The 16,551-nt window shown below is 48.9% G+C and overlaps 1 protein-coding gene across 1 annotated transcript in view; it reads right to left on the bottom strand.

Moving 5' to 3' along the window:
• Positions 1 to 3,312: 3,312 nt before the first annotated feature.
• The window catches only part of ITPR1 (inositol 1,4,5-trisphosphate receptor type 1), a 413,260-nt gene continuing 400,021 nt past the window's right edge, over positions 3,313 to 16,551 (bottom strand). The window contains exon 61 of the mRNA XM_045285628.1: positions 3,313 to 3,513. Within this exon, the coding sequence (XP_045141563.1) occupies positions 3,313 to 3,513 (201 nt within the window). The remainder of the gene's footprint in view (positions 3,514 to 16,551) is intronic.

Genomic DNA, 16,551 nt, shown 5'->3' with positions numbered 1-16,551 from the left:
GACTAGTATCAGAGGTGACTTTTTATGTGTGCCTATTTGCATGCCTGTTTGGAAAGTCATGGAGCACCAATTTAACAATCTGTTATTAAAGCCTCAGGTCTTATATTCCCTAAAGTAAACAAGTCACACACACACACACACACATGTATCTATCTTTCTGTGTGTGTACGGTGCGTCGTCTTCTCACAGTCATCACCTGGCACAGTACCTCACTGGTGGCCCTGTTCTACTCTTCGAGATTGTCACGTCAGACAGTTAGCACTTCATCAGCAGCAGCCAAGCTCCTTGCTCAGGTGGCCACTGTCCTGGTAATATTCTGTAGTTAGCCACGATCTATTTAATTTCACTCTCTATTCTCTGATTATAGTGCTGCTTAATCTCCTGCATGCATGTTTGTAAAAACATAGATCAAACGGCCCCACAACCAGAGTTTCAGACGTAATAGGTCTGGGATGGGGCTTTGGAGGGTGGTGATGTTGCTGATCCACAGGCCACACCGTGAGAACCACAGCTCTAGAAAGTTTCTTAATGAGTATCCTCAAAATATGCCAAGCTCGCTTTTGGCATAGTTTCATCTACTTAAACATCACATGAAAAAACGTTACATATAATTTTTCTCAGATAAGGTATTGGAGAGGATTCTTTTCCATCGATCACATAGTAAGCATGTTAGAGTTTGGGGTCCTTTAGAGAGTGGTCACCATCTAGTTACAACTGTCAAACCAAGCCCATCCCTGTCTAGGGGGTAATGAGACAAAATCCCTAAGGATCTGATCACACTCATGACAAATCACAATCAACATTCCCAGGTAGGCCTTCCTGGCCCATAAGTGTCTACTCTCATAACTTATGGCATTGCTTGCCCAAATCTGTCTGTCGGCCTATCTGCCTACCCACCCTCAATACACATACCATTTCTCTTTTTGACACAGATACAATCCGGCATCATTACTATCTGTACTTGTTACCGAATATCAAAACAAATGGACACAGTGGCCAAAGCCTATCCTCAGCAGCAGCTGTCACAGAACCTGTTGTTTTAAAAACATCCACCATATTCAGATTTATGGTAACTAGCATCCAAATCCATTGAACTAACCCTTTGTAGTAGCAATGGTAAAAAAAAGAACATCTTGAGACTCCCATTTATCAACACCATTCATCTTTATCTAACTAGAGAAACTAGCTTGAATTTGAGTATCCTCCTTTGACCTTTTGGTAGTTACGTAATCTGGTGTCATTTTGAGAGGATTATGAGTGAAGGGGTGGAGTCTGGCCTGTCAATCAAGATATAACTGGTGAGGCCTCTGTGTGGCATGATTTTTTCCTGAGAATTCTGGGAAATCTGTTTTTTCCTCCTTGGAGGCAGGAGCAAGGCTAATGGCCACCACCCCCTAGTATTGGCTTCTACACGATTCACAGCTGGCCCATTAAGGTGGGTTTGCCGGAAGCATACGCATGCCACAATCTGACCCCAATAGTCTTTGAACCCCACAGTCTTGCTTACTCAAACGCTAAACAATTGGGAAACTCTAGTAACTAGAATTCATGTTTGCAGTCCCATACAATAAGTCATACTCCTAAAGATAGGTCCACAACACTGAAAAGCAAATCTGAAATGCTCCTTGGATAAAATGATATTGTACAGATGCCATATAAAAGTAGAGTCACTTTGCTGGTCCCTACAGCCATCCCTAATGCTATTCTTCAGTCTTATCTGTCAATCTTTCCCAAGTCCAAATCCAAGCGCTTGTATGACCACTTAGTATTACTGAGACCATCCTCATACACAAAAATATGGCAAACATTAGAATATGCCAATACGGCTGGAGTTCTCAAACACTTCCTTGTCTTTAACAGACACAAGGAGCCACCAAGGTGTAAGCCAGTATTTGCTCTTTTGTGTTAATAAAAGCAAAGTAATCCAGTTAATTTTTCATTAGCTTTCCTTATTTAGGTACTATTTGTTTTCAGTAGCTATGAAGTGCAGCTCTGCAGAAAGCCTTCATATTTTGTATCTTAATACATGTGGAAAAGAGAATCTGAGGCTACATGGCACCGTGGGTGCTGTCTGTAGTAGCATAACTGGGCAGGACTAGGACTTTAAGTAGGATGATTACACATTTCCTGTAAACCATCCCCAGGAAGAGCTCATTCTCTCTAGGCTGCGTCCTGACTGGTTCCCATGCTCATCTCGGTCATCAATCACCTGCCAGGCATCTGTCTGGCAGCTTCTCTCTCAGGCAGACCTGCCGGACACCCACTTCTCTGCAACATTTATCATCTTGCCTAAGGAGCTGGTTAAAAAGCTTCCAGATGCTCAAAATGCTGACCTGTCCTGAGTCTGTACAAGCATCGTCCACTCAGTTCCAAAAAAACCACGTTACTACGACTCAGTACAAAAACTAAGCCATCCGTCAGCTCCCCTCTAGCCCTCCTGGCCTGACTCTCTGCTGTTTTCTAGCACTAGACAGCCAGCCCCCTGGAGACTGTGGGGTGTTGATTCTAAGGGGAGGGAAAGAGTACATAAGGCTCAGAACAAATCTGTTCCTCCTCCCCACACGTCCTTTAAGAGGGGCAGAGCATTTTCTGTGATTGATAGGGAGCAGGAGGTGGAGTTGCGCATTGTTTCTGTAGACTACAGACATACCTTGGTTATTGCACTTGCTGTTTTGCACTTCACAGATTGTTTAAACATTTTAAACAAACCGGAGGTTTGTGGCAACCCTGCGTCAAGCAAGTGTATTGGCGTTGGGTCCCCAAGAGCACTGTGTCCCATTGTGGAGGTTCTCTGTCTCTCAGACTTTTTCACACTGTCTCCCACCCTTAACACAGTACAGTCAAGTATAAGCAGGCCTTCTATGTGCACTGGGAAACCCAACATCCACACAAACAGATTTATTGGGATACTTCCCTTAACATCCTGCCATGTTCCCAAGGTTGGTGGACACCTAAGCTCTGGGAGGGTATGATTTGATCCCTAGCGTAATGCCCGCCATTGTCCCAAGTAATTGCCTGGCAGGTCAATGAACACAGAGCATTTCTTCAACCATGGTTTCTCCCCAGACTCTGGATGGCAGGATCTCTGGTGTAGGACAGACCTTGTACGCATGTGGTTTAGGACACTACTCCTCTAAAGGCATTTGCATCTCCCCAAATCCCAGTTTTGTCTTTCACAGTAGGACCTTGTCCTTCACAACACTAGAAGCAGGACCAGGGGACCCTTTGTAGAGGAGCGTGAAGGAGGCAGCTGCAGGGCAAGGGCATTGGGCCTGTGCTGCTGGGAACCCTTTTCAGGACCCGTGAGCACTGCTAATTCAGTGGGGTTGGGGCAGGGGACCCTGTGCTCACCTGGTCCTTCAGTTCGGACAGCTGGCCAGAAAGGTGCGTGACCAGCCTCATGGTAGACTCGAGCTTCTCCTGCAGGTTCCGCAGCTCATTCTGCTCTCCGTCAGCGTCACTGCTGACCAGGGACATGGCTCTCATCCTCGGGAACCAGTCGAGATTCCGATCCTACAGCCACATTGGGGAGAGAAAAGGAAGGGGGGCGGGGTCAGAGACACCAGACAGGCACTCTTGCAGCTGACTGTGCCATCCGAGGGAGCTTCCGGAGGGCCAGTACCACGTTCCATTTCCTACGGACTTTCTGAAGCCCCCCAACCAGCTTGTCCCGAATTTCTCAGGATCATCCTGCACTAGGCTGGAGCACTCTGCTGCAGAACTAACATGCTGGGCACGCTGAGAAGCATTCTGCAGGGAGAACAGTTTGCAAATGCGCAGGAAGTGAACTGCACCGAGGTCCCAGCAAGCTCTTGTCTGTGAGAGACATGAGGATGTGAACATCGGGCTGGGTGAGAGAGGATGGTGAACAGACCCTGGGTGGGGAACCAGTTCCATGTTCCCCTTCCCTGGTGGCAATAAGCTTACAGTGGCATAATGGCTACAGGTTGGACTGTAATCCTCAAGGTCAGCAGTTCAAAACCACCAGATGCTCGGGGGAGGTGGAGTGGGGGGCAGAAGATAGATGGGGCTTTTTACTCCCCTACAAGCTACAGTCTCAAACTCACAGAGGCAGTTTTATCCTGTCCAATAGGGTCGCTATGAGCTAGCATCAAGATGGTAGTGATTTTTTTTTTGAGTAAGCTATGGTAAAGGAGCACTGGTGGCACGGTGGTTAAAGCGCTGGGCTGTGACTTGAAAGGTCAGGGGCGTAAACTTCTTAGTCACGGTGGGAGACACCTGTGGGAGTAGGCTCCTACAGAGGTGAGCCTTGGGAGCCCTCATGGGCAGTGCTACTCCGTCCTGTTGCTGGCCATGACTCCACAGCAATGGTGGCAGGAGCCTGTGCGCAGTGGTTTCTCATCCGACGATGCGAACGGGCCAGGGCCTCCCACTCCGCTTCCTTCTACCCACACGCTCCTCACCCTAGAGAGCAGCTGCCTCCCGAGCCAGTGCAGAGGCTGCGGTGGCAGTAAGCAAAGCTCAGCCAGCACGAGAAGACTGACCCATCTGAGCTCGTCACGTCTGATTCTAATACAAACCATGTCCCACTCCCATCACATACACTTAAAAATAGTTTGCTATTGCTTTGGATGGCAGCAAATATTTTTCTATACAGTAATGATTTTTGTCTTTGTTGGCTATGTCTCTTTGAGAGACTCTGTCACAACTACTCTGCAGGTATAGCTTCAAAACAACCACAGACAGGAGGCAATATGTAAATTATTGGTATGGCTACATTTCAGTAAAACAAATACTAGTGGCAGGGCAGCTTTGGACCACTGGACCGAGCTTGCTAACCTCTGTAGTTCCTGATGGAAGTGTAAAGAGAAGCAAAATTCCACAAGTCCAAGTACTCCAATAGTCCTAGTGATGTAGTGGTTAAGTGTCAGGCTGTGATCTGCATGATCGGCAGTTTGAAAGCAGCAGTAGCTCCACAGGGGGAAGACTGGGCTTTCTACTCCCATAAACAGTCTCACAAACCCATAGGGGTCGCTCTGAGTCAGCATTGACTCCAGGGCAGTGAGTTGGGTCTTCTTGGAAGTACTACAAATGAAGTGAGACAATTTTACTGTCTTGACATGAGGCCATCTAGCAAGACAGAAACCAGAGAGGAACGAGTTGGAAAAATCTTACTAAGAGGCACACTGCGTTGGCATGCGGCATCACATCTGCTTCAGAGCATTTGCTAAGACACATGGGGCATCTAGTGGGCGGATCTCGATAGCCTGTCACCTCAGTATAGTAATTAAAATGTAGTAAACGCCTGATAAATATTTATGGAAGGAATGGAAGGAATACTATTCATCTGTTTCCTGCCTGGGCTGTGATGGCAAATGTCTAACTAGTGAACCTGAGTTCATGGTGAATGCTGAGAAGGAAAGTGACATTTTCTCCCCTCCTGCCTCTCACCTGCTTATAGTGGTGACTTCTGTGCGGCTGTGATGGTGCAGCCCACCAGCACGATTACCTGTGGTGTACAAGTGTCAGTGGAAATGGCAGACAAAGGCAACCTAGGAAGAAAGGCCTGGCTACCTACTTCTGAAAATTAGCCAGTGGAACCTATGGGTCAAGACTGACACTGTCCGACTGGCCAGTGAAACTTATGGCTTATATACTGGCTGGCTTTGGCCATGTCATCAAGGGATCGGTCACTGGAGGGGCATATCAGGCTTGTAGAGTCAGGGGCAGCCTTAGGAGAAATCAACTGACACATGAACAAGCAGCCTTTCCACCCCTAGTCAGGGCTGACTCAACAGCATCTAACCAAACTGTCACTAGCACCAATTTCCCAGACAAACACTTGTTTCCATGTGACTTGATGTTCGCCTATATTTATCTTTATCAATTTTCCACCCCAGAGCAATGGGCAAGAAACCATTTCAAACAAGACTCCATTTCACAGACAATCAGTTTAAAAACTTCAAAGTGTTGCCCTGTGTATAGAATTTTCTCTGCACATTCACAACCAAAAAAGGGGTGGGGGTAGGGTGTGTGTGTGTGTGAACAGGCATCTGAAAACATGTTAGTGTGGTAGAGACTCTGAAAGGCTGCTGAGGTGACCTGTGATGGATTTCATGGCTGGCTCCTGTAACTCCTTCAGCCATATTCCAATCGTCCCACCAAGGAATACTGAGGTTCACGTACATACAACCACAGAGCTGGAGAGCTCCCAGGGAGGAGGGAGTTTTAACTTTAAGAAGAGGGCACACAAGAGGCGCAGGTACTGACTCACTGAAATGAGGCACAGCAGCTCCCCTGAAGGTAAGGGCTGGGGGGAGAGGGGAGAAGAAGCCATTTCAACCCAAAGCCAAGCTGCTGAGATCATACAGCAGAAGGACAGTTATCAGAGGCCTGTGATACCCACAGGCTGACCCCGATGGGAAGAACAAATCAGAGGGGAGCCACCCCAAAGTCCCACCAACTCTCAAACTCAGAGGGACATAGGGGCACAGCCTCCCTCGGGCAGGAGGGAGCGGCACCAGTGTACCCTCTGCAGACAAAGCGGGCCCTGGAAGGCAGACTCACTGGTCCTCACCGATCGTGCACATTCCAGGCTTTCAAGAGATCTTACTCATGGTAAACTGTTGGTATTGAGTATATTGGGTGGTTCAATAAATATATTTTTCTTTTTTTTTCTCAGTCTATGCCTAGAACTGAATTTAGGGTGTGTCCTTAAATGGGACGTTTTCTTGTCTATTTCTGTTTCTAGTAACTTCCAGCAATAATGAGAGCCCCAGGCTTGTAGACAGATCTAACTCTGCTGTCTGTACCCCTCGCAACTCTCCTTGTGCACCTCTGCATCTGTTCTGCTCCCCACATTGTGGTAAATATGTATGTACATAATAAAATGCCATGTCAACGTTCATCGCGTTCAATTATCACCCGTGTCTGGTCCCCAATTTCTACATCAGCGACCGTTCTTTTGAGTCACTAGCCTGAGCGCTAATCACCCTCTTAGGAGAAATCCAAACTCACTGGCATTGCGTCAACTCTGACTCATAGCAACCCTGCCGCCCCTGTGGGTTTACAAGATTAACTTTTTATGGCAGTAGAAAGCCTTTCTTTCTCCCTGGGACAGGTGGGTAGGTTCGAACTGCTGACCTTATGGTTAGCAGCTGTGTGAGTCTGGGTAGACTAGAGAAATCCATGGACATACATATATGTACAAAGAAAGAGATTTATATAGAAGAGCAATTGAACATTGAGAAAACATCCCAGTCCAGATCAAGTCCATAAGTCCGATATTAACCTATATGTCGGATACCAATCTATCAAGTCCACTTCAGACTCACAAAACACATGCAATGACACCAAATGTAGAAAATCACAGGCCAGTGTGATCCAAAATTCTTTGGATCCAGTGGCATCGGAAACATCTCCGCACTGGCAGGGGTCTCCCATCTCCAAGGAGGAAAATCCCAGAATTCTCAGGAGAAGGCCACACAAGAAGCCTCATTGGCTATGATCGATTGACAGACTAGACTCCATCCCTTCACTCAAAATCCGCTCAAATTGACAATTATGTAACTACCATAGCAGCCCAACAAGTAACCACTGCACCACCAGGGCTCCTCCTCTTGGAAGAAGCTATGTTTGAACATGTAGGAAATGCAGCTTAGGGAACCCCCCCCCCCCCCCCTGTGTTTGCTGCTGAGCACAGAGCAGAGCACCTCAGAAAGGAAATGGCTGTGATATGGAAGTAGGAGGTAGAGCTCCTGTTACCAGAGAGCTTGAGATTTAGTTATCGAGAGCAGGCACCTTGATGAAAACTGAGCAAGAGACACAAAGGGGACAAAGCAGGCCACTGAGCGACTCCAGCGCCACGTGGCAGAGAACTATCCCATAAGGCTTTCTTTAAAAATTCCGTATTCCAGACTCACCGCCATCAAGGTGATTCCAAGTCTCGCAGACTCTATAGGACAGGCTCTAACTGCGCAGTAGGTTTCTGAGTCTAAGTCCTCACGGCGCTAGATAGCTTCTTCTTTCTCCTGTGGAGCCGCTGGTGGTTGCTATTTGCTGCGGCACTCAGCCCCCAAATGCTACTGCCTGGTTCTGCACCATCCCCAGGATCAACTGCGGATTAGACTTTCCTGATCTACAGGGGTTTTGCTGGATGTTTTTCGGAAGCAAGTCACCAGGCCTTTCTGCCTCATCTCTCTTAGTCTGGAAGCAGCATTGTAACACATAAGTCCCTCTGATGGACGGGTACAGGGGGTGGGCGCGTGAAGTGCACTGGCTGGGTCTCTTGCATGAAAGGCAAGCATTCTACCTTTTGCCACTCACACAAATGCCCTGGAAGAGGCTGTGAAACAGATTCATATTATAAAGATAAAACCCAAGACTTGAAAGGAGGTGGAAGCTGTGGGCCACTTTGGGGCCATGGCTGGGGATTCAAGGCGTGAGCCCATCAGCTCCATGCAGGAGGAGCCTTCTGTGCACAGCGGGAAAAGGATTTCCTGTCTAGATATTTATCATTGCCACCATGTAGGTTCTCTCCCATCATCTCCTTCCAAACTTAATGTCAACTTAAGAAAAGCCATAAGGAAATCACTAAAATTCTAATGCTATGAAACAAGCCCATGCGAGAGAGCCCAGGTGCCCTGCACAGCATGCTTCACTATCTTTTCTGCTCTGAGGTGGGTAGATACCCCAATCTAAATTCTAGGTGCGAGCACCATAGGGTCGCTATGAGTTGGCATCAACTTGGTGGCAATGAGTGAGTGAGTGAGCATCCCACGCTGTGTGGTCAATTCTCAGATTACCAAGGAACACCTAGTAGTTGCAAGGTGCCCTGGTAGTATAGTGAGTTACTTGTTGGGCTGCTAACCACAAGATCAGCAGTTCAAAACCATCAGCCTCTTAGCACGAAAAGATGAGGCTTTCTACTCCCATAGAGAATTAGTCTTGGAACCCCCTAAGAGCAGTTCTACCCTGTGAACACCTTGATGGCAGTGAGGCCTTTTAACGTTCCCTAGTAGTTCCTCCACTCATCCGTTTGATGCTGGAAGGGGCGGAACTGGTGTTTCAGAGATCAGCAGGGTCACCCATGGTAGGCAGGTTTCAGCGAGATTTCAGACTAAGACAGACTCGGAAGACTAGGCCCTTGTGTTTGGTGAAGTGGCCAATGAGGCCAGAGAGACTCCCATCGAGATGATTGGCACAAAGCAGTAAGGATTGGCCCTGGGCAACATCGTGTTCTGCTGAATACCATGAGTTGGAGTTGAACTACCTAGTACTCAAAATGAATTAGCAATTCCAGCCTCACTGTTTCCTCCAATTCCATTTGGTTTTACATCCTGTTCCGTAGGATAAGTTCCACTGTGGTGGAAGATTCCCACACGTGCAGGACCATCCTCTGACCAGACATTCTAAAATTTTCAGTGAAGATATTTAGACTATCCTCATCACTAATACAGGGGCTAGAAAGTATGCATCTGAACCCATCACTGTGTTTTGCTATGCCTCCCATGCACAGGGTAGGCATGAAGTCTGTGGTTGCAGATGTTTGCCATCTCTCCTGGTTGTGTCTCTGCAAAATCAAAACCACATCCCAGAGTCTTGGCATCCACTGCGTTCTGGGGAAAGTCCTTTCCAACTAAGACAATGTTTTGTTTATCCCAGGCTCGTGAGTGTGTGCGTATGTGTGTGCGTATGTGTTTGTGGGGAATGGCTGGGCTTTGCTGAGCATCTCCCGGCAACATCTGTCACTTCACCCTGCACATCCCCCTTTGGCTGCTCTGGCATCTCACATACCAAGGCCATGAGATACTGTCTGCCCAGCCGGTCCTCCTGCAATCCAGCCAGCACAGTTCCCACCACACTAGGCGCTTCCTTTGTCGGGCCCACAAACTGACTGCAGGCAGATTTGAAGGTTGGGCTTAGTTCTTTTCTAGGTAAAGTTGGAAAAGTCCCTGCAAAGGCAAACATGAACGTTTTCGGCAGGGGGGTAGTACCGACCAGCTTCTGGCAATGCCCTTGGCTGGGAGGAGGGAGGACAACGCTGGATGGTATGATGCAAATGCTAGTCATTCTTAGAAGCGTTTTTGTTTCCCTCTTCCCAGGCTGAACTGAACAGCTGTTCTAAGAAAGGCTACTGAGGCACTTAGCTAGCTCCTTAGACAAAGTCTGCTCAGGTTGAGCTCTGCTGATCATAGGAACAGTGGGAACATGCATGGTGAATCCCGTTCCGTTAGACCAGATCGAGATCAGAGAGTTGGAGTTTTTTTGTTTTGTTTTTTAAATATGGGGGTGGGTGGCTTGGAAGGTTCAGAGAGAACACGGGCCCTGGAAAAACGCACTTCTTCTGGGCTCTCTAGAATTCTCACTGGGAAGGCTCAAGGAGGCTGCCCTTTCACCTCAAATTGTCTCTAACAAGCAGGAAGACGGGATTTCCCCCGAATGCCAGAGGCAGTTTAGGCACAGAAATTACCTCCAGGTAGGGGCGGGCCCTGGAAACAGATATTTGGCCTCACAGCCCAGCCCTCAGAAAATGCAGGAGGAGGGCAACTGCGGACGGCGCTCTGCTTTTCAAAACGAGGATTCCAGGACACCGGATAAACTTCACGTCATTTGTCCCTTTTGCAAGAGGCGAATTATTTCCACGAAAGAAAATGAAGATGGTTAATTTTTAGAGCTCACTTTTCTAAGAGCCCTGCAAAGAAATGGACAGAATTGCCTCTTAGAGTGAAAAATGGTGAAAGGCAATCTCTCACGATGCCTGATGCCTCTGAAATGACCAGTTCTGATAGCTTTCGTGCATTAAAAATTAAAAAGTAAAAAAAAAAAATTCAAGTCATTAAAAAACAGGCCCCACTCTCTGAATTTGTTGGCTAGCCCCAACTCCTTAAATGCCGTCGCCCAGCACAGTGAGAGCAGGCCACATCCCACCCCTGGCTCTGAGACAGCAGGTGAGACAGAACCATCTGTTCTGTGGACAAAGCCATCACGTGGAGCTGGGGGACCCTGAGCAGCTCAAGCCGTGACTCTCCCATGTGTCCACGAGATCACGAGGAAGTCAACAAGCTGGCTAGGGTCTCTCTGCTTCCTTTTCTTTCTAAAGCGATCACTAGCTGCCTCGCGGGGCTGCTATTAAGGATGGCTGTGCGCGTGGCGGGAACAGACTCCACGAAGGAGTAGACAGTAGGAAAACACCGCGCCGCTCTGCCCTCTGCCCTGGCTGACAGCGGGCGCTGGCCTCAGCAGGGCAACCCCCACACCGCCCTCATCCCAGGGTTCACGCGCCACATCAAGCGGTCCCTCCTCTTTCTCTGGGAAAACCTGTCAGAGACGTGGATTTCTCTTTTGTAAGTGAAGCCACGTGAAGGCAGCCCCGGCTGCTCACAAGTGGTGGTGTCAGTGTGGCCCCGTGCTGGAGTGCCAAATGACACGGCTAAAATAGGCCACCTTATATAATCTTCCACCAGGCTGGAATTACCAACCACCCTTCCCAGACTTGGTTACTAGTTATTCTTGGATAAGGCCATGTAACAAAGGCGTGCTCCTGCCAATGGGAGAGCCACGCCCCTTTCTGACGAAATCCCTATGGAAAGGCAGCAGTAGAATCCTCTCAGGTCATTCCGGGGCTACAGGTGAAGGGACCTTTGGGCCCCCATGAGGACTTGGGGTGGTGCAGCTGGGTCTGGGCATCGTGGGGCTGCCAGACTGAGGCCATCAGAGGTCACGGGGCAAGAGAGGAAGATGGGACAAAGGCAGCGAGGGAGAGCCCACTGGAGACTGCTGGTGAGGAGCCACCAGCTCGCCCTCTTCCTTCCAGAGTCCTGTCCGAGAGCCAGCCTCACTGAGGCCCTTTCCCTGCTTGCCCAGTGATCTTCAGATGGCTGAGCAGGCCCTTCAGCACCATGCAAGGGACCTCGGCCATTGTTACTGGTTTCCCACTATTATTGTTCTGGGTCTGCTTCGTTTTCAACTCTGATCTCTAATTTTTATACAATCATGCTTTGCTTGCTTCAAACCTACTTAACTCCCCAAAGTTCTGTGCCATTTCAGAGGGGAATACTTGGGCTTATCTTTGAGGCACTCAGGTACACATGCTCAGGTCCAATCCATGAGCCTCATATCAATGCACTTAGCTTCCCTTTCCACCTCCCCACGACCCCAGCAGTGCTTGGTCTGCTTTTATGACCTGAAGAGAGAATCTCCACCCTTTTACTGACTGAGGGTGACTGTGAGAGGTGTCGCCACACTGAGCAGTCTCTTGATTGAGGGGAAAAATGACTGCCTTCCATGGGCAAGTTGTCTCGATCCCCTCATCTTGTCCACATCCCCTACCCTCTGATCCCAAGCATTCACCCGCTGGCTCATGGACGAGTCTCCCCTTCTCCCGCCTGACACTTCCATCCTCTCTTCTAATACACACCCTAAGGGGCAGGAGAGAGAAGGGGAGAGTCTCATCCATGAGCCAGCCGGTGAATGCCTGGGATCAGAGGGTAGGGGATGTGGAGGGACGGGGACAGGATGAGGGAATCTGGACAGTCTGTCCGTGGCAAGTGACCTCTTTCACCCTCAATCATGAAATCCTACCGCCTCTTTGAAAGTTGCTTCATGAGATCCTGAAGCAAAAAAATAGCATAAGAGGCCCTTGGGTCCAATCTTCTCATTTGGATGGGGAAGCAGGTAAAACGGAGGCCCTCAAGAGAAGTGGGCTTCTGAAAGGCTAAACAGTCTTGTTCGACTGCACTGCCATGGCTTCTGATACAAACGACTACACCACCACGCGGTGAAACCCAGGAGAGGCAGGGCTCTCGGGGCTGTCTCCCCAGGCCCCGCTTCCGACACAACGCAGTCCTGCCACGCTGTCGCTGCCCTTTTCAGTGGGAAATAACTGGTTTCCTTCTCCAACAGGTTCCTGCCTCACGCTGATTCTGGCCTTCACAGGTTGACGGCACTAATAGTTTTCCTCCTTCTCATCTCTCCTGGAGGCTTGCTGCGAAACTTCATCTTAAAGCAAGAGGTTTCAAGGAACGCTGACCGTGTGCTTGATAAGGACAGTCATACGCAGAATAGCTTCCAGGAGAGAGCATGTTTATAAAAGCCAGATGGTTAAACAGCCCTTCCTCAGTGGCTTATGATGCTGTATTATTGCTGGCTCTCAAGACAGTGCAAATTCAGGGCAGCCCCCTGAGAACGAGACGCCATCAGGTCCTGCCCGCCTTCCAGCTCGTTGGCCTGCCCGCGCCCATGATGGCAGCTGCACTGCCTTCTCCGGGCCTTCCCACTTAGAAGCTCAGCTTCCAACCCTGTGTCAGGCCAGATTATGCTGTGACTCACTGGGTTTTCATCAACTGATTTTGGGAACTTCCTTCCCAGTCTATCTTTGTCTAGAAGCTTCACTGAAACTTGTCCACTAGCAGTATGCGAAATACCTGTGGCACAGCTTCCAGCCTCAGAGGAATGCACAGGCTCCGCACTGTGATGGTACACTGACAGGCAGGTGGTGGGAGGGGACCACAGTCCAGCCCTCTGAGACACAGGCAATACATAGAGTACACAGGCCTCAAAAAGCGACAGGTATAGTCAGGGTCTCTGGAACTGAAGGGGCAAGGGGCAGCCTAGCAGGGCTCCAGGTAAAGAGGGAGAAGATGGCATTTTCCAGGTGCAATAAAACTGCCGAATTAGGGGAAGCAAATAGTTTATATACTTACACATGTCCATTTAAGCACACACATTTCATATCTATGTCTTTGGACTGCCCAATGGAGAATTAGAATATCGTGGGTCCTGAACCCCATCTACAATGGACTGACCTGGCCCCATGCACCATATTCTTGTATATACCTGAGTCCCAGTACTCTATGTTCAGCATATAATTCTTTGAGGGTAGGGAAATAAAGGATAATGTTCTCTAACAAAAAAATGACAAATGCTTTCTCTAACATGAACCAGAGACATATATAAACCATAGCTATATTATGGATGGATTTGGGGCTTGCACTTAATTCTAGCCCCAATCTAAGAAAATTAGTACTTAAGACATGGCCCTGCTCGATGCTCATCCTCATGAAGAGATCACTGAAGATATGCATGCTGTAGTAAAGTGTGGTGAAGAAACTAGATGCTGCCCAGCTACCAGAAGGAATAGTGTTGGGGGTCTTCAAATAAGCAGTTATCTAAGTGAGGTTTCAACTAAGTCCACATGGAAGAAGCACACCAGCCTATGTGACCTAAGGATTATAAATAATATAATCCAAATCTCAAGGAATGAATGGCATCAGAGCTTAAATTGTGAACACCTGGTTTGCAGAAGGCTATGGATGACAGTGGAAACCCAAAATCCATTTGCAGGATCTACACATGAATTAAGTCTCTGGAGAATCCCTTTGATCACAGTTGAGGGATGTGCATAACCCTGTTAACAGACAGAGAGCATTGTACAGTAAATTAGGGAAGCGAATAGCCCTGGTATCATGCAGAAAGCATTGGAAAGTGGATTGTTGCAGATACAATTAAGTTAAAATCTATCACTTTATCGCTTGATCTTCCTTATGATGCCTTTAAATTTATTCTCATTTGTAATATTTCTGCTTTATTTTTTACTGTGGTTTAAAAATGTTTTTCTGTGTATGAGATCCAGGATGATAAGTAAATCTACAGAGCCTATAACTGGATTAGTAGTTCCTTGGGAGTATGGCAGGTGAGGTTGGGGGCAAATGGGGAGCTAATAACAATGGGTAGAAGAATGAAGAAACTGTTCTAAAGCCGATTGTGGTGATGAGTGTACAACTCTTCTTGATGTGATTGAACTACTGAACTGCATGATATGTGAATTATATGCCAATACAATGGTTTTTAAAAATCCCCCGAGGCCAGATTGTCGCTCTGCTTAATGGCAACTGCAAGGCTGGAGGTGAAAGCCCATTTTGAGGTGTCTTGGAAGAAAGCCCTGGTGATCTACTTCCAAAAAACCAGTCACTGAAATCCCTATGGAGTAGTTTTACTCTGACACACACATGGTTTGCCATGAATTGGGAGCTGATGGCAACTGGTGTGGTTAACAACCACCCTCTGGCCCCCGGCTCCACCCCACCCCATTCTGCAACAGAGGCTCACACATGGAGAATTCAGGAGAGAGCAGGGGGTCAGGTAGCTCCCCCAGTCCAAGTGCCAAGAACTTCCTAGTATAGAGGAAGCTACCCAGGAAGTACACAGTAGGGTGAGGGGTGACCTCAGCACCCTCCAGGAGAGGGCAAAACATGATACCAGCCAAAGTGGGGAAACTTAAGCTGAGCAACTCCCTTGTGCAGCTGCTCCCAGTGCAGAGGGTGGGGCAGGAACAAGTCTGCTGGCTGGGCAGCGAGTCCGATGGTGCTGACACACTTTTTCCAGCCGCTGAGGAGCAAGAGCAAAGTCCCTCTCCATCATCATCCCCCCTCCCCCCCAACCACAAGTCCCTTGGAGAAGCTTCCTGCACCTTGCTGCCGTGTCAGCTGACTGCAGGAGGCGTTCTGGGATAGGATGCAGAGGGCAGCACAGGCTGTATCCTTGTGGCAGGCACAGGTAGCATCTGAACCAACCCTGGCAACCAGCTGTGGAGGCAGCAAGGCCGTGGAGTGTCACTGCCTCCCAGCCTCGAGGCGTTCTCACCACACCGCCAGGAAGGAAGGAAGTCTGAGCCATCACTGCCCGTCTGCACAGAAGCAGAGACAAGGACCCCTTTCTCCTCACAATGCAGGGAATAATGCGCAGGTGCCATAAACATGCCAGTGGGTGGAGAGTGGGCGGGGGGGCCAGTGAGGCACCTGCCCAGTGGAGTGCTCCCTGCTCCTGGACCCTAAGTCCTGCCTGTCACCAGGGAAAAAACAGCTGCCTTCTCGTTTCCACCCCAGCTCACAGCCACACAGGGCTTCCCCAAGAAGAGCCCCAGTTCTTCCGTCCAGCGACCTTTCAGTCAGTTCCCCCAGGGACCGGCACTGCCGTGGAGGCCTGCCAGCCAACTCCTTGCTGCCTTGGACGGAGCTGACTCATGGCGGCTGCTACCACTTTCACACTCTCTTCCTTACTTGTGTTGCTTCTGTACTGCCCATTCTCCCCGACTCTCAGGGCCTGCCTTGTATCCTGCTATGACCCATGAGTAACACCCAGCCTCCGGGCTGTCCTCCCCGCTAATCCCTGTAGCCTCTTCACTCAGATCCTTGGATCAGCTCTGGTAGAAAGGAAGGAAGGGCCTGTCCATCTTTGGAGAGAACCTGCTTGCAGATTTGATCACAACAAACTTCCTCCTGGGTCAGAAAACAGTACACGGGGCTTGGGCCACTTCCCTTTTAGGCTCAGTAGTGAAATTTAGGTAAGCTGTTTGCACTGTGATCTTCTGCTTCTCCTAACACCCTGCCTGCCGACTGCATTTGCTTCCTGTCTTATCAAATGTGAGTAACGCAAGGGCTAGGGTCGCAGGCCTCACTGCTACAAATTCTTCTTGTTGGCTTCCTCGTAAGCAAAGAACAAGGACCTCTAAGCCACTGCGTGGATTCTGACACCCAGAGCAGCTGTTTGAGGTTTCAGGGGCTCTAAGTCTGTAGGGAGATGATCACCTGA

This window comes from Echinops telfairi, unplaced genomic scaffold, assembly GCF_000313985.2.
Source record: "Echinops telfairi isolate 266 unplaced genomic scaffold, ASM31398v2 ScPeMD7_7474;HRSCAF=8512, whole genome shotgun sequence".
Lineage (NCBI taxonomy): Eukaryota > Metazoa > Chordata > Mammalia > Afrosoricida > Tenrecidae > Echinops > Echinops telfairi.
This window is presented reverse-complemented; position numbering and strand designations above follow the sequence as displayed.